The sequence below is a fragment of the Trichomycterus rosablanca genome, chromosome 4, assembly GCF_030014385.1.
Source record: "Trichomycterus rosablanca isolate fTriRos1 chromosome 4, fTriRos1.hap1, whole genome shotgun sequence".
In the NCBI taxonomy this organism is placed as follows: Eukaryota; Metazoa; Chordata; class Actinopteri; order Siluriformes; family Trichomycteridae; genus Trichomycterus; species Trichomycterus rosablanca.
Genome location: NC_085991.1, coordinates 39612560 through 39631104, shown reverse-complemented (window position 1 = coordinate 39631104; position 18545 = coordinate 39612560). Strand labels below are relative to the sequence as shown.

Below are 18545 nucleotides of genomic sequence, written 5' to 3'. Positions count from 1 at the left end.
CCACTCACTGTCTACTCTATTAGACACTCCTACCTGATTGGTCCACCTTGTAGATGTAAAGTCAGAGACGATCGCTCATCTATTGCTGCTGTTTGAGTTGGTCATCTTCTAGACCTTCATCAGTGGTCACAGGACGCTGCCCACAGGGCGCTGTTGGCTAGATATATTTTTGGTTGGTGGACTATTTTCAGTCCAGCAGGGACAGTGAGGTGTTTAAAAACTCCAGCAGCGCTGCTGTGTCTGATCCACTCATACCAGCACCATGTCAGTGTCACTGCAGTGCTGAGAATGATCCACCACCCAAATAATACCTACTCTGTAGTGGTCCTGACCATTGAAGAACAGTATGAAAGTGGGCTAACAAAGCATGCAGAGAAACAGATGGACTACAGTCAGTAATTGTAGAACTACAAAGTGCTTCTATATGGTAAGTGGAGCTGATAAAATGGACAGTGAGTGTAGAAACAAGGAAGTGGTTTTAATTTTATGGTTGATCAGTGTATATATATATATATATAAAAAATAACAATATATTTTTTTCGACAGCTGTTTTACAGGAGTCTCACTGTAACTCAGGGCTCTACAGCAATAAAAGTGGTACTAGCTGAATTATTACGTCCTGTTGGAACCAAACAAGAACAGAAATCTTTGGTACTAAGTTGGATGGTACAGATGTTAATTAAAAATTCATGATTCCCATTTCCTGGTAGCAAAAGTTCTACTGATTTAATAGTAACTGATAGTTTAATTGATTTAATAGCAGTTTGGGATGAAACACACACAGACCATGACCAGAAGCGAGGGTCACATCCAGGGGCTTGGGAACCATGTTGCTTTACGACTTTGAGCAACTAAAAAGAGAAAAGCATGTATCTTAGTTGTGATATTTTTGTATATTTGGTTATATAATTGTTAACTTCTTATATATTATAGTTTAGATGCCAAATTTAGTCATTTTAATTTTTGTGACTGGAATGAACTCTTACTCTATTCTGCCAACATCATTTCCACACTAATAAAGTTTTATGCTTTTTAGTAATGGGCAATGTGCCTGTATTGTACAGTTAGATTCAGAATTATTGGCACTCTTGGTACAGATGGGTAAAAAAAAAAAAAGAAATGTCAAGATGTGGGTGGAAATTGGGTAGGTTATGTTTTACATTTAGATCACATGAGTGTTACTGTGGCATCAAACCATAATGTTCTGTTGGAACCAAACTCGATGATACAGTTGTTGGAAAATACATGATTCCAGGTTCCTGCCAGCAAAAGTTCTAGTACTTTGTGTGTTTGAAAAATATCCATGCCAAAACACCCTTTGGCCTTTTCTGATGAGCATGATTTGTACCATGGTTCTGTAGATTTATGATAAAAAACCAAACACACATACACACACTAACACATCATACATACTCAAACACATCCACAAACTAAGATTTACACCGACGCTCCTGCACACACATTTTTGCTGGACGTTTCTATCCACAGATGCGGCGCATTCACAGACGTGTTTTGAGTTATGTTTCTGTTTGAAGTTATTGAGATACGAGCTGAACATGTGCATTCAATCGAGTCGCATTATGACTTATGTTAGGTCTCACACACTTACTGTGGGGTTAGCACAGACACATTGCAACATCTGCAGCGCTCGTATAAACAGTTCAGCGCAGTAAGAGCTTTCACCCTTGTGATCGTCTCTGTTATGTGTTATCAAAGTGTCAACAGCGAAGTCAAATCAATTCCATTAATCTTACATAGTGGGACATCTTCCAATTTTACTTTCTCTTTATTTGATAGTTCATTCGTTTCAGCACTGACAACGCATGACCTTTCGAATTTGTTTTTGTTTAATTTTTCATCCAAATGCATTGTAGACATTTTCTGCTGACATTCTGGTGCTGTTTCCTGATCTGGAACTTTTTCAGATTCTCGGGCACCAAAATGCTACCCAAAATGCTACTGTCTGCACAAGAGAGCGTGGTTAGAACGAGCTTTGAATCATTTAATTAAAGAATGTACAGTTCCTGGGAATTGCCCTTTTCACTTTATGGGGGATTTACTTTCTATAAACATCATAACCTAAAACCAGAGTTGCAAATGTCATGTGACTAACATTGCTAGAATGATGACTGTTTACTATAATAAAGAAAACATTGCTAATTAATAAAATAAGAATACATGTTTTGCTGTTTGACTCATAGGGTAAATTGGTATATCCGTAAAGCCAAACATTTCACCACAAATCTGGATCTTGAGTTGTCATGCAAGCATGTGAATAATTTAAGCTGCTTGAGTTGTCATGCAAGCTGTCATACAACTCAAGCAGCTTAAATTATTCACATGCCCACTGTTAAAAATGTCATACTTGTATAACCACCATGATGAAAAAAATCAGGACAAATCAACTGATTTAGTAGAAGTTTGGGATGAAGTTCATACAGACAGTGATCAGAAGCCAGGATCGCACCCAGGACCTCAGGAACCATGTTGCTTTGTGACCCCGCCCCCCACCCCCCACACTTTGAACAACTAAAAGTAGAAAAGCATGTATCTAAGTTTTAATATTTTTGTTAAAAAATTATTTGTTGGGATTTATTTATTTTTATTTTTTATTTGAAGGTGGCTCACAGCAACAAGGTCTTGGGTTCAATTCCCAGGTGGAGCTCTGGTTTTCATCCCACAGTCCAAAGACATTGGTTAATTGTCAGGTTAATTGGAGATATTACAATTACCCTAGGTGTGGGTGTGTGTGCTTTTGCCCTGTAATGGACTGGCGATCTGTCTGTGGTGTTTCCTGTCTTTTGCCTGGTGAATTGTACCCACCAATGATGCCGAATAGGGTAAACACAATGAATGAATGAATAAATTACTAATTGTTTGTTTTTTATACATTTTAGTTCTGTAATCAGATTTAGTCATTTTAATTTTAGTGACTGAAATGATCAATCACTCTGTCTGCCAATGCCACTTCACACTCTAATAAAACATACCATTTTATTTTATGCTTTTTACAGCAATAGGCCTGTAATGTAGAGTTAGCTTTAGAATTATTGGCACTCTTGGTAAAGATGGGTGTAAAATAAGAAATGTCAGGGTGTTGGTGGGTAGCGTTTGTATTACATTTAGATCACATGAGTGTTACTGTGGTGTTGGACTACACGTTTTCTTTAGTGGGTGTTGGTGACCTGGAAAAACCTTGTGCATCTGTAAGAAACACAAACACATGGAGGTGCACTTAGTAAATGTATAATTTTGTATGTTGGTTGACTGGTAGTGCTTTCCAAATGGGACTAAATGTGCTCATATTTCATCAGTGCAGCTTTTTCCTCCACTCATCTCCTTACCTCATTTTCACTTTTGCTTTTTATGGGAAACGACATTCTATCGGAGCTCATGTCCTCCCAGTTTCTCTAAATTTTAACATTACTGTTTATCATCACCTCTGTTACTTAGCCCTACTCCTTCCCTCTCTTTTTTTTTCTTTCAACTCACATTTTCATCCTCCTCCTTCTGGCTTTTTTCCCTTCCACCCCCCTTCCATTTTTAACCTAAACACTACAAACAAGCTGCCAAAACTCGTTTCCCTTATTTATCACTCTATTTTTCCTCCTGCGTTTTCCTTCACTTTTTGTTGTACACTGAAGAAACAGTTGCTCCACAAATAACCAGCACCGGGGGGGGGCCTGTTGCCTTTTATATTTCTTTTACCAATTTCATTTTCTCTTCTTTCTTCATGCATAAGTTCTTCCTATCAGACATGTCAACAACAGCCTGTCGAGAGCAATCAGTGTTTTGTTACCCCAGCTTTTCCTGCATCTATAAATTTTTTCCAATTATTTCCTACCTTTACTTTGTATGCTTGAAAGTTGAGCAACCCTGTGGTTGCCAGTCAGACGTTTATCCAAAACGGTTATGTAAAACTGAACTCAGTCACACTTCGATGAGAGCTAGAGCAAAAGCTGATTATTCATCACATTTTTATCAGTGAAAATGAAAGTACAGTACAACCTTGTGGAAAGTGCTACATTAGTAACGTCACTGATGTCCTTGGCTCATTAAATAACCCCGGCTGTCCGATTTAACATGGTCATGAAACCTTAAAATAGTAGTTTTTAAAAGATTGATGCTCCATTATGTCTTTGTTTATCAAAATGAGAAGTTTCTTCATGCCACTGATGACCAAAACACTCTTGAGACCTTGAGAAACAGTACGCTGAACTTACAGAGCTGCAAACAAAAATCTTTCATCTTTTAAAAATAGAAAACAAATGTACTCGATTACATTCACGTTTAATTAAAGCAGCATGGTGCTGCTTATTTTGTTGTTGTTGCCGTTATGTTTTAGACATGGCAGGAAGGCTAGAGTGGTGTTGTTACTAGCTTGTTTGCGGTTTTATGACCTTGGCGCCCGGACAGCTTCTGATTTACAGAGGCGCAAACAACTGTGGAGGAACTTTGCTGACGTTGAGGGAATTAAATTGTAAGGGTAAACAAGGGACTATTCCAGGTGGAATTTTGAATGATGGACCATTATTCATGGATCATTATGAGTCTTATGTATTATGGGTCACATATGACGTGTGAAATGAATTATGCGTATATATGTGTATTCTTGTGTGCACATATTTTGGGGGAGATTGGAAATTAGAAGTAACTAGTAAAAAGAAAAGGTCATGGAGAATATATATGTAAAACTTTTTGTAGGCTGACCCTGTGTCTCCTGTGGGCCTCTGACCTGATTTTGTACCTGTGGTTGGCTGGCTTCCTAGTTCTGCTCAGTTATGGTTACTAGATTTCAGCCCTGGATTTCAGTATAGAACTCTGTTCCTACACACCAGTGGTAGGTACATAGTTATTTTAGCAAGACAGCATCAGGTCTCTGCCCCTCTGAAGGTGGGGTCAGAGTGCTGGGTCAGCCATTGTACAGGGTTAATGGCCTTGTTCAAGGGCCCAACAGTGACTGCATGGCAGAGATGGGATTTGAGCTCACAATCTTTTCAAAGCTTTGTCCACTAACCTAAGCTACCACTGTCTCAGTAGATCTGACTACTATTGAAAATGTATGTTACAGCATGAAAAGCAGAATCAGACCACTGGTGAAGTCTTGTATTAAGCAAGAATGGGCAGAAATTCCACTTGCAATACTGCAACAATTAGTGTCTTCAGTTACCAAACAATTAAAAAGGGTATTTTATTGGAACTGTGCAGTAATTCAGTGGTAAACATGCCTATGGCCCAACTTTTCTGAATGCATTGCATGTTTTAAATACTAAATTAGTTTATATTTACAAAATCCAAATTACTTGGTCAATAAAACATTGGAAATCTTTTCTTTGTTAAGGAGAATAAACAATTCAAACATTCTTGATTTTACTGTCATTTAAAACATTTGTTTTAATTAAGTTTGTTAAGCACAAACCCACTACTGCATTACATAGTATAGTATAGACACCGCTGACTCACATATTGATGCACTGATTTGACACATTTACTGTTGTAGTTTAAAATGCAGCTGTATCAATTAAAAGAGCTATTTTGTTTAAACATACCATTTGCTAACCGGCTGATAATTCCCTTATCAAATACACCCAGGGTCCAAACAATTTTTTCACGCTTGATAAATATGACTGCTCGCCTAAATTATTGGGGCATGATAATTACTGTTGACATTATGAAATGTGTATTAACGTTGTAGACTCATGAACATACTGTAGCTGAGAGAGTAACCTAATCAAACATGTGACTTCAGTCAGACATACAGGCTTCAAGTGCAGATTATTATTAATATAACTTTTATTATTTTTACAGAAAACGACTGTTAATTGTTTGTTATGAATGTGTAAATCTGTGCTGTTCAAGATTGTAGACAATATACACTGATCAGCCATAACATTAAAACCACCTCCTTGTTTCTATACTATTCCATTTCATCAGCTCCACTTACCATATAGGAGCACTTTGTAGTTCTACAATTACTGACTGTAGTCCATCTGTTTCTCTACATGCTTTGTTAGCCCCCTTTCATGCTGTTCTTCAATGGTCAGGACTCTCCCAGGACCACTACAGAGTAGGTGTTATTTAGGTGGTGGATCATTCTCAGCACTGCAGTGGTGGTGGTGTGTTAGTTTGTGTTGTGCTGGCATGAGTGGATCAGACACAGCAGCACTGATGGAGTTTTTAAACACCTCACTGTCACTGCTGGACTGAGAATAATCCACCAACCAAAAATATCCAGCCAGCAGCGCCCCGTGGGCAGCGTCCTGTGACCACTGATGAAGGTCTAGAAGATGACCAACTCAAACAGCAGCAATAGATGAGCAGTCGTCTCTGACTTTACATCTACAAGGTGGACCAACTAGGTAGGAGTGGCTAATAGAGTGGACAGTGAGTGCACACAGTATTTAAAAACTCCAGCAGCGCTGCTGTGTCTGATCCACTCATACCAGCACAACACACACTAACACACCACCACCATGTCATTGTCACTGCAGTGCTGAGAATCATCCACCACCTAAGTAATACCTGCTCTGTGGTGGTCCTGTAGGGGTCCTGAATATTGAAGAACAGGGTCAAAGCAGGCTAAAAAAGTTTGTAAAGAAATAGATGGACTACAGTCAGTAATTGTAGAACTACAAAGTGCTTCTATATGGTAAGTGGAGCTGATAAAATGGACAGTGTGTGTAGAAACAAGGAGGTGGTTTTAATGTTATGGCTGATTAGTGTATATAATATGTACACAGCTATGCTCTTATATATGGTGAGGTCTAACAAAAAAGCTAACAAAAACATTTATACGGACACATTAGAACTACCTTTATGCATTACTTTTTTAGGTACACTTTCATATGTGTGGCCCCCGCTGTGGTGAATCAAAATAGCCTGTAATCTCTAGGATTCTGTGAGGAAATGATGCTTTCTCAACTGCTGATGATGTCTCACAGTCTCTCTTGGCCTGTCTTATTCATCCCTTTGTTCTTTATATAATACCCTTTCCGTGTGATATTCTAAACCGTCTGCTATTCTCTTTCGATCATGTCTTCAAGTGTGTGCAGGATTCCGAAAGCTGTCTGTATTTTTTACCGTCCTGCGTTCACACGTTTTATTCTTCTTTGCCGAGTGTGTGAATGAGAAAGAATGAGTGATAGAAGGATGGAGAAAAAGGAAGAGAGGTGTGAATGCCTGTTTGTTGACACCCTCCGGCCCTATTTAAGATGCTCCGCTATAGCTCAGCCGTGCAGGTGAAAAGGCTGATTTATGATTTCTCCTCAAATGGAAAAAATTCTGATAAAGAGCTAAGGTGCGAGACAGTGGACGTGTGTCTGGCCTTTCAGCCATCATATTTCATCCTTTATCTCTCCAGCCTTCAGTAAATAAGAACTATATTATATGCGTATATGAAGACATTTCCTCCTTTCGCTTAAGCACACACACTCTTGCTTTTTCTCTTTTGCCTCTGCTTATTGAAGTCTGCACCAAGGGCAGACTGTGCCCTTTCTTGTCAATAGTTCAGGTCTGGCACTTACAACCCTTAATTAAATGAAAATATATTAAAATCTGTCTAGGTATGTTGTAAAAATATGAATATACTTGAATCTACTAAATATAATAATACTTATATACATTCTTGTTGCAAATGCCTGTACAATAAGATGTATTTCCATTAATACTTTTAAAAATGTTGTAATGTAGTTTCAATGCACGAATGGGAAGTAAGGCATATAGTGTAGAAATGCAGTCCATAGCTCATTGTGTAACAGTCTGTGGGTTGAGAGCCATCTATTCATTTTCTAGGCCTGGTAAAGCCAGGGTCAGCCCACACCTGGCCTGTGCTAGCTCAGTTCAACATAATGGTACGACCACTTAAAAATGAGTGAGTGCGCATTTGAAAGGATGGAGATTGCTAAAATCCAGACCAGTTGCATTACGGTGTAAAATGTCCTCTGGGGACGCTCTAAATGAGGACATGTATGAGTTCTGCAGCTACGCGCTGAACATTTTTGCATTACTGTGTGTGAATTTAAAATGTGAGAACAGTGACTCAGTGCCACCAAATGTGTGTGTTTGTGTGTGTGTGTGTGTGTGTGTGTGTGTGTGTGTGTGTAGGGGGTTGTGTCATTATAGCAGGAGAAAATACACTGCCTGTGGGGGCTCATGTGCATGCACTCATGAATTCATGTGAATTAATCAACCGTTTTAATGTTTGTTTAAATCTACTACCAAACTAAAGCGGAGAATAAAATATTCAAATGTTTCTTTAGCCAAAAATGTACTAGCTAGATATTTTTATATGAAGTTATTTAATGGCTAATCATGTTTTTTACGTTCTTAACAAAAGATAAGAAAAAAAAAAAATAAATACTGACAAATACCCTGTAGAAGAGCGGTGTTATATATGTGCTAATGTGCTAATTCACAGTATTTTGTTCCTTTCCTCAGCCACATCGGATGGTACACGTCAAGGCTTGGAGAGCATGAGGGGAGGGGTGTGCGCCACAGAGGGCATGAAGGTGGTACTCAAAGTTGGACAAAGTAAGTACACAAATGCATTTTTTTGCCACTTACAAGCACCAGGACAAGAATATGGCTTAAACTCTGGCATATGAAGTAGGTCCTTGACATTACAAGTACTGTAGATAAATCTGCCTGATAGTAAAAATAATAAATAATGATCGGGGTTGGGATAGGATAGGATATGATCTAGGATAGGATAGGATCTAGGATAGGATCTAAGATCTAGAATTGGATAGGATCTAGGATAGGATAGGATCCAGGATATGATAAGATATACAGTAGGATAGAATAGGATCTAGAATAGGATAGGATCTAGGATAGGATAGGGGATGGGATAGGATAGGATAGGATTTAGGATTTAGGATCTAGAATAGGATAGGATCTATGATAAGATAGGGGATGGGATAGGATCTAAGACAGGATAGGGGATGGGATGGGATGGGATGGGATGGATCTATGATAGGATCTATGATAGGATCTAGGATAGGATCTAGGATAGGATCTAGGATAGGATCTAGGATAGGATAGGATTTTGGATCTAGAATAGGATAAAATCTAGGATAGGATCTATGATAGGATCTAGAATAGAATCTAGGATGGGATCTAGGATAGGATAGGGAATGGGACAGGGGATGGGATAGGATAGGATTTAGGATCTAGGATAGGATCTCGAATAGGATAGGGGATAGGATATGATCTAGGATAGGACAGGACAAGACAGGATAGGATATCTTTACTGTCACTGTACAAGTACAGTGGGATGTTTTTTAAGCTTAATTAAACTAAATTATATAGAAAAGTAAAACACAAACTACAAAATCTAGCAAAATAATAAATAAGAATCGCAAAAATAATAACACTATTTTGTCATATTAATGCACATGTAAGATGATTGCATGATTTAAAGCTGCTGTGTTTTATTTGTGACTTATTTCTTGTCCCACTGATAATAATATTAAAACTTCTAAGTATCAGCTGATATCAGATACAGATCTAATACCACACAATCGACAGTCACAAGATTTGTTTGTGTCAGTGTTTATATGGATAATTACTGTTGTTATACATATACAGCATAAAATATGTCAAATTAGATACAGATTCCCTGTTTCAGGCCAGTTTTACCCCGATACCCTTGATCAACATCGGATCATTACATCCTTAAAAATCCCCTGACTTTTCCTACTGTATATTTTATTTCATTTTCAGGTAAACTGTAACTAATAACAGGTAATAACTTGTATTAATATCTTGCAAGGCATAGCACACTTGCAATACTGTAGTGTTATTAATGCAATATGTGATTTTTGTTCATATCATATGGTCCCAATAAGAAGATAAAAGCCACAAGGCAGAGTCTCTGTCAAAATCGCAGTAACAGATGTTGGATTTGTAAATCATTAGATCAGGATAATAACTTCTAGACAATATTTATATGCATGCACATGTTACCATTCACAAATATTTCCATTGTGAGGTGACTGTATTAGTGAACTTGGTTTACCTCGACAGTAGCTTCGAATCCTGGCCATGTTGACATAACATTTTAGCCATAACAGTTGTGTGTGCATGAAAGTTTCCAGTATTGAGCTACTGTCAACTCTAACCATCGCAAAATTACAAAACAAAAAAATACACACCAGAACTTCTTCCTTTTGCTCTCTCTCTTTTTTCCATTTCAGAATTCTCTCTGGGGCTTATCGAGTACCTGCTTTTGTGCTTCTCTGAGTTCTGTTTCAATTTTTTGACATTTTTTGCATAGCACATTTTAAAACATCCCTCCATCCATCTCTTTCTCTCGCCCTGTTTTCTATCTGCTCTGCGGCTGAAAGGTCACATCTGTTTTGTTTGTCATCTAAATAGAAGCCGGGTGCAGATTTCTGATGAGATACGCAGTACATACAGACATAAACACACACAACCACACAAACGTGAGCATGGTCTCCTGAAAATAACAAAAACCTGACGGTGGCCCACAAGCTCAGACTGAGACAATTTGATTAGCATCTAAAGCATGTGTTGCTGTCATCATATTCATAAGCGTGGCTCCCTCAGCTCACATAAAATTAAATTTACAGAGCTTTTGATATGTCCAGCATTATGAGATTGTAGTTTTTAACCATTAAAATGAAATATGTAGATGTAGCTAAGTTAGTTTCTTCTTTTTATTTATATTATTATTATTATTATTAATATTATTATTAAGTCAATTCTGACTACTGGTGACATTATGAATAGTGTTCATTCAAAACATGTTGTCTCCTGCATGTTCCTTTAGGCTTTTTAATGGCTTGTTCATTACTTCTCTAACTGTATCCATCAATCTTGTTGTTGTCCTTTTCCTCTTTTACCTTCAACTCTTCCAAGCATTATTGTCTTTTCCAATTAATTGGTTCTTCTCATAATGTGTCCAAAATCAGACAGCCTTAGTTTGGCTATCTGGACTTCCAGTCCAGGTTTGACTTGATCGATGATCCATTTGTTTGTCTTCTTTGCCATCTAAGGAACTCTCAAAGGTCATATTAAAATTTCCCCATGTTTTCCTGACATTCAAAAATATTAGGCCAGACCAGATCACTTTCAGCTGCCTTTTTTGGCTCTGTCCCATATTACATACAGCTGTACTAGATAGTACGTCAAATAAGTGCACTAGCTTTGAGATCATTAGTACTCTGACTCAAGGTGGTACACAGCATCCAATTAGCTCTGGTCGCTAACTTAATATGCCATCTAGATAAAGCTTATAATAGCTTAAATAGTCTATTTTGGAGTTAAAAGTTTCAGTTATATCAGTTACATTATTAGGAATTTTTTTTTTAATTGTAGTTGAATGTTTTAAAATATATAACATAATAATCTAGTTACTTTATGTAAATAAAATTGGCAAATAACAAAGAGGCCGGCATCTAACATCTAGTGTTCTTAGTCGGATCGGAAGCATGTTGAACTGCCTTTTCAGTTTTTTTTCCCAATTACTTTTTGCTTTGTACTGTTTGGCTAGCCTGCTAGAAACCAGCTGTCCAGACTGGTCTGTGATGAAGGTAAAACATTAGCTTTATATTCCTATTTTTAAAAATAGGTTTTTCTTTGTATTTTTAACAGGTCCTTATGGATTGCCCCCCAAGTCAGGAAAAACAGAACAGACGGGACACAACAGACGTCCAGGTAAACTAATCATGTCCTGATCCAATTTATGTATTTGTAATACTACACTGATATCAAGGTTCTGAATATTGGCTAATATCTGATTGTGATCCAATAATGTCATTGTTACAGTAACCAAGCAAACACTGGTGAAAAATACAAGCATAATAAGACAAGCAAGTTTTATATCAATTACTGTGCTATGTTTCTGTGCATGATGGTTTATGTTTGTAAAATGCATTAGTGAACCAGAAGAATATTTAAAATCTAAATGTATATGGTCATACTTACTATCAGATCAGTGCATCTTTATGGTTAACGCTTTAGCTCTTAGTATGTGTTTTTGTATATAAAAAGTGGTAGCTGGATAGAAAAACTGCATCTGTAATGAGATGTGAGCACATTAACCATAACTGTAGCCATAAAGCTGTGCTCAGACTGGGTTACAAGCAAAATGCTGGTTATATTAAAATAATTGACTGTGATAATGATTTTGCATTGCACTTACCCTACATAAAGTTCAACTTTAATAATCTGTCAAATAAAAATTTTGAGCCTTGAATTAGCATTGTATACCGATAATGTCATCTTACTGTCTCGACCCTTAAAGAAAGCACCAACTTTAATAAAGGAAGCAATGCTTCAGCAGAGTGCTGGTATGAGCTTTCACATCATACTTCACAACCCAGCAATTACGTATTCCATACAAAAAAAGCAATGTTTCTTAGTCTGTAAAAACTAATTTTTATTTCATTATTTGTACTGTTTTTGTTGGCCTAGCAAGTGACTAAGGTGAATTGGCAAGCAAGGTAAATGAGCAGTAATCTGAGAATGTACGCAACTTTGTTGGACTTATTTTAGTGCCTGTAAATTTCTTTCCAAAAGATTGATTCCATTCACAAGGCTGGCAAAACCAGATTTTTGAAAACCTAAGCCAAAGGTACTTCTAATGTTTTTACCTTTGGCTAAAAATAATGAGCTTCCTCTCAAATAGCTTTTTTTGAACAAAAATCTATCCTTGTTTGATGCCCTGAGCTGCTACCTGATAAAAATAATGTTATGTATAATAATGTATGTAAAAAGCAGTACATCCCAAAAACACACCAAAAATTCAAACCAAGTTATGGTCATGGCAAGAGAGAAAGAAGCAACATATGGCAAGAGAGAGGGAGAAGTGGACAAATGCTGGCACGGCGGTTTCGTTTGATATATTCCATCCTTCTGTTCTCTCTGCCTCACGCTCTCCTCTGAGTCTCCTGCAAGGCCCGTGCCGGAGGCAGTGTATGGTTTGATAATGGCTGTCCAGGGAGAGGAGAAGGCTGCAGGGAGGAGTGCGGAACCATTTCAAAGAGTTATTACTGCTATTAGTTTGGCGGCCTGGTTTTTGTTGGTCCGGAGAGATAGAAAGATAGAAGGGAAAAGATGGACAGAGACAAAGGGTGAGAAAAGGAAAAGCAGGAGAGAGAGTGGGAAAAGAGGACAGAGGTGATTATTAGTCATTCACTGTATTTGTCACGGATTTATTTCTGTCATGTCTGTTCCATAGCTTTCACTCAATATTAAACTAAATGTGTGATATGTATGGAACAGCGACTACACAAATCTATCCAGCTATGGCTTATCAGCACAGCATCAAATGCACTGGACCCCACCAGCAGTCTCAATCTGCCTTGTGTCCGGACAAAGGATCAACTAGGCTCTGGCTTAAGCTTTTTGTATCCGTTAGAGTGAAACTTCCTTAACGGATCTTGCTTGGATCTTTTTTAAGTCTTTAATGCAATGGGGCTAATGGGAGTAGCAGAAAAAGAAGAAGATGGGTAACACAGGCACTTCTAATGAGATGCTGAGTTCAAACCTCAGCTTTGCTACCGGCGGGCTGGGCACCTGCATCGAAAATGATTGGTTTGTCCGTCGGGTTGGATGCCGAAGGGTGTTCCCCATAAATAATGCAATTACGATCTCTGCTGGCTGATTAATGGCCTGCACCAGGATTGAGGGATAATGGAGATTAGTACATGACTCTGCACACGTGTCGGAGAGTGCGTGTGTTAGTCATGTGTTAGTGGAAAGGAAGTGAAATGGAATTGAGTAATTGGATATGACTAGATTGGGGGGAAAATTGGAAAACATGCAAAAGAATTCATCACAATTGTGACAGTTCTTACTAAAACCTGGCTTGCCATCACTTGATGACCTTTATTGATAACACTCACCTCAATGTCATCTAACTAAAATACAGTTTGTAATACAATAATTATTTGTCTAGCTAACACATAGCCTTTGATACGGACAATGTAAAGGTACAATGACAGTCAGATATGTTCATATTGTCCTCAGATGTATTACTTAATTACTAAAAATAGCCCTTGATGTCTAAGTGTATACACAACTAGAAATTAAGCTAAGCTAAGAGGTGCGAAATGACGACCTTTCTTCTATCCACCTCCTATTTCTGAGAATTATAGAAACAAGAGGAGCGCCAGACACTGATGAACAAAGCAGCAACACTAACACTCTCTTATTATGTTAGTACAGACAGATCAGTTAGGGCACGGGGGGTCATTATGAGCTCAATAACAGGAACGGCATTAGAGCCACACAACGAGGCTACAAGGAGGGGTAGGATGGGGGTGTGAGAGAGAAAACAAGGGAAATTGTGCGCTGAATAACGATGTGGCAATTGAGCCCGCCTGCAAACGAATCCCTACTATTACTGACCAATCCCTTGCTCGGTATGAGCTCCTGCCCTGGCTGCTGGCTGCCACTCACACACACCCATTTACATACACACACAGGAATAAATTGAACCTAAATTGAGACCATTATACCCAGTCAGTGACCACTATCCGGTCTTTCACTTTGTGTTTAATAAGTCCCCAAAGTTAGAGATATTTAAATCTGTAGTGTTCTGCTATTGATACACTCCGCAATTGTATGTGGACAATCGTGGTCATTTCGGCCATCTGTTTAATGATGCAGAATAGGATCCAGTAGATGAAAAACTATTCTTCATTTTAAATTAGACATGCTCTATTTTCTCTAGTTTGGTACTTAAATGCCACTAGGCGCTCATTTGTGTATACATAATTACTAATGAGACATGGTCTGTAGCTTTAAACTTCATGCTGTATGTCGACCCTGAAGCCCGTCTTACTCATTATTATTTATGGTTTTACAAGGACACTTGAATATTGAATGTAGAGCTTCATTATAAGCACATAAATAAGAACAATAACAAGCAATAATCAAACAGACAGATTAATGTGTGCATATTTTTGTTTGGTATGGCATTTAATTAAGCAGTCTGTAGCATGGGTGTGTTATGTTGGTCTTACGGGTCATACAGTTTCCTCAGCTTTTAGCAAACTAAATTAAATGATGCAAGTCTGTATAAGTAGCTGGTAACTATGGACACTGAATTGTGAAGTACTTTGACATTTTTGCACCAACCAGTCATGTACTGGCTGACATTTGGGCATTTTATTAAAAAATAAAACAGTACAGTATGTCTGAGCGTATTGTAGCAGTAAGTGGCCAGCACTGTCAAAATAGCCCAGAGTCCCTGTTAACAAGCCCCGGCTGCCTGGAATATATCAAGCTTAACAATGATTAATTCATCTTGAATAAGCACTTCAGCCCTATATTACTGACAAATTACACTTGCATCAAGAATTACAGATGACAGGAGCTTCAGTTCCAAAGACTAAAGTGGTTCATGTTTAGTTGTTTTCAATCACAAGTGAGCTAGTGCATGTATGGAATTTACCAAGTGAACAGTACAGCTCTAAATGCTTGACCAGTACTGTAAGGGTGTCCAGTGATTGTTATGCTGTGTCAATGCATTTACATTTTTGGCATTTAGCAGACGCTTTTATCCAAAGCGACTTACAGTACTGTGACAGTATATTGTATGAGCAATTGAGGGTTAAGGGCCTTGCTTAAGAGCCCACCAGTGACAACCTGGCAGAGGTGGGGCTTGAACCAAGGACCTTACGATTACTAGCCCAGTACCTTAACCACCAGAGTACAATGCTTTTTATGATTCTTCATGGATTTTGCCTTAAATAAATAAATAAATAGTTAGGTTGGTAGGTAGGTAGATAGATAGATGGATGGATGGATGGATATTTTAGTTTAAAGACGATAATCATGCCATCATTCATCTGCAGGCCAGTAAGGATTTATGCCAGTAAATGCTAATTTTTTTCTCTCATGCCACAGGGTCTACTGGAAACAACACATTACCCAAAGTGCCTAGTGGAGGCGGAGCTACATCAGGTGGCGAGAATGGCCCTCTTCCTGCCTCCAATATCGCTTTGATCGCTGGCGCAGCCGGAGGCTCCGCTTTCCTCCTCCTGGTCACCGCCGTAATCTGTGTGGTGTGCTACCGCCGGCGTCACTCGAAGCATTCGGAATCACACCACCCACCTCTCTCTCTCTCCTCCCTGACCTCGCCCAAGCGTGGTGGTGGAGGCGGGGGTAACAACAACGGCTCCGAGCCCAGTGACATCATCATCCCGCTGCGTACTTCGGACTCTGCGTACTGCCCACACTACGAGAAGGTGAGCGGTGACTATGGGCACCCGGTCTACATCGTCCAGGAGATGCCACCTCAGAGCCCAGCCAACATCTACTACAAAGTATGAGGACGAGCAAACGGATGATGCCAGCCTGCAGTACCCAGAGTGTGCCACCCTCACCTACTACCTAAACCATAGCAGTATGAAGCAAACCTTTCCCTGTATCTGCAGTACTAGCTCTGACTGTGACTCTCCCGAACCCTCTTACTGAAACCCACTACATGCACACATACATATATTAATGCAGACACACATGAGGAGTTTGTATTAAAATCCTTGTGTCATTTGGAGCAAGAGATGCTCTAAATGTTAAACGAGACCCCCTTCAGAGCCGAAAACACATGGAAATAAACCTGAAAGGCTTGATGACTCCCGGAGGTGTGTAAAAGAAACATGGCAGAAAATACACCTTTGTGAATGATCAACAACAACAAGAGAAAAAAAAGATTGTCACAAAGTAAACTGTCTATCCAGACTTGAAATACTACAATAATTTACAAATAGCAGTTTAGTTTCATCGTTTGTGTTTGTTATTCCTCAACTAAAAAGAGGAGGCCCCGGCTCAGCCAATTACAGAGCAGGCTGTTGTCACATGACCCTGTGATCGGTGGATTAGTAGGAGAGTCGAAAATCTTGTATATTTTCATAACGTGTATTTTGTGAGTGTGTAGGGTAATAAGTACGGCACTGCCGGCGCACACACGTGTGTGAACACATTCTGTGCTTCAGTCGCAGTGTTTTTGTGTGTGTGTAAGAGAGAGAGTGTGTGTTGCACTTGCGTGAATGTAAGTTAGACTGTTTCAAAACCAAAACACACAAAAAAACAATGAGCAAATATCAAAAATGTTTTTTATTGCTTTCATTACATTATTATGATGTATGAATTTTCCATCAAATCATATGTTTTCATTTTTATTTACCTGAAATGTAAATTGTTAGACTAGTTTTGGTCTGTTTTACAGAGCTGACCCCGTTTCTCCTTTGTATTACAAGTTAATTTAATACTTTTCATTTCATTTCGCAGATCTTTCTGCTTTCTTTTTTTTTATTTCTACTCATTCCTCATTTCCCAGGAGTCTTTGCTCTCCATGTATATTTTTATAACTCCTTGTACAATGATGTAGTTTTGAAGTTAGACCTCGTTTTGTGAAAGTGTTGAGGTAGAGGCACAATCGGGAAAAGTTTCCTTTCGTAAATGTGCAAAGACACTTTCTTTTTTTATAAGAAAAAAGAAAAAAAGGAAAGAATGAAAGAAAAAAAGAGAGGGGTGGCCAGAAAAGAATACCGGTGCTGCCTGTGGAGGAAATAGACAATAGGAACAGAAGGAGGTGCAGGGTAGACAAAAAGTGCGAATTGAGGAAGGGGAGGGATAGGGGGTGGAATGGGGAGGTGAAGGATCCTCGAAGGATGTCATCTTGAGGTAGATACAGGGGTGGTGAAATGAAAGGAAGATGGTGAAAAGTAATGCAACTCTGAAACAAGTTGTGTGAAAATAGGAGAGGGAAATATGATTTCTAAGTACACAGCCACAAAGCTGCTGAGAAAAAAAAGGGATTCAGATGGATAGATGGAAATAGATTTTCATACATCTTTTTTTCTGAAGTGGAAATATTTGAGAGTCGATTCAACTTTTTTCAGTCTCTCGCGATACACCTCAGTATAATAACACATGCACACACATGCATATGAGCAAAAACAGGTGCAGCTACACATTCATCCGAAAATAAGAACGCACATCAAAAAAGACACATAATTTAACATAAGTGTTGTTCTTAGAACTACAAAGCAATGATACAATGATTTGGACACTCCTTATAATGCATGGGTTGGGCTGAGCTTAATAGTTCAGTAAATAGAAATCTTAATTATACAGCCTTCAGGGTTTAGTGGTACCTAAAGTCACTTGATGGAAAGATTAACACTTATTAATGGTAGTTAATTTGTCAGTTGCTTGCTTTTGCTAAATGGCAATACCGGGTGAATTAAAATGATGTTAACACTTGATTGGCGGAAACCATTTATTTAAAAAACATTCTTCATATGTGTAAAATGATTTATTTACAGGACAGATTCAACCTGTTCACCATCGTGTTCAACACACAAAAACCAGCGAGCAACTACCATTTAAAGCCCAAAGTGGGTAGCACTGTTGCCTCACAGCAAGAAGGTCCTGGTTTCGATTCCCACGTGGGGCGGTCCGGGTCCTCTCTGTGTGGAGTTTGCATGTTCTGTCAGTGTCCGTGTGGGTTTCGTCCGGGTGCTCCGGTTTCCTCCCACAGTCCAAAGACGTGCAAGTGAGGTAAATTGGAG

General features: G+C 38.7%; 1 protein-coding gene across 1 annotated transcript in view; it reads left to right on the top strand.

Moving 5' to 3' along the window:
- Positions 1-16935, top strand: part of efnb3b (ephrin-B3b) — a 104492-nt gene extending 87557 nt beyond the window's left edge. Inside the window, exons 3-5 of the mRNA XM_062993307.1 lie at positions 8437-8529; positions 11614-11676; positions 15877-16935. Coding sequence (XP_062849377.1) covers positions 8437-8529; positions 11614-11676; positions 15877-16301 — 581 coding nt within the window. The 3' untranslated portion in view covers positions 16302-16935. The remainder of the gene's footprint in view (positions 1-8436; positions 8530-11613; positions 11677-15876) is intronic.
- Positions 16936-18545: the final 1610 nt, after the last annotated feature.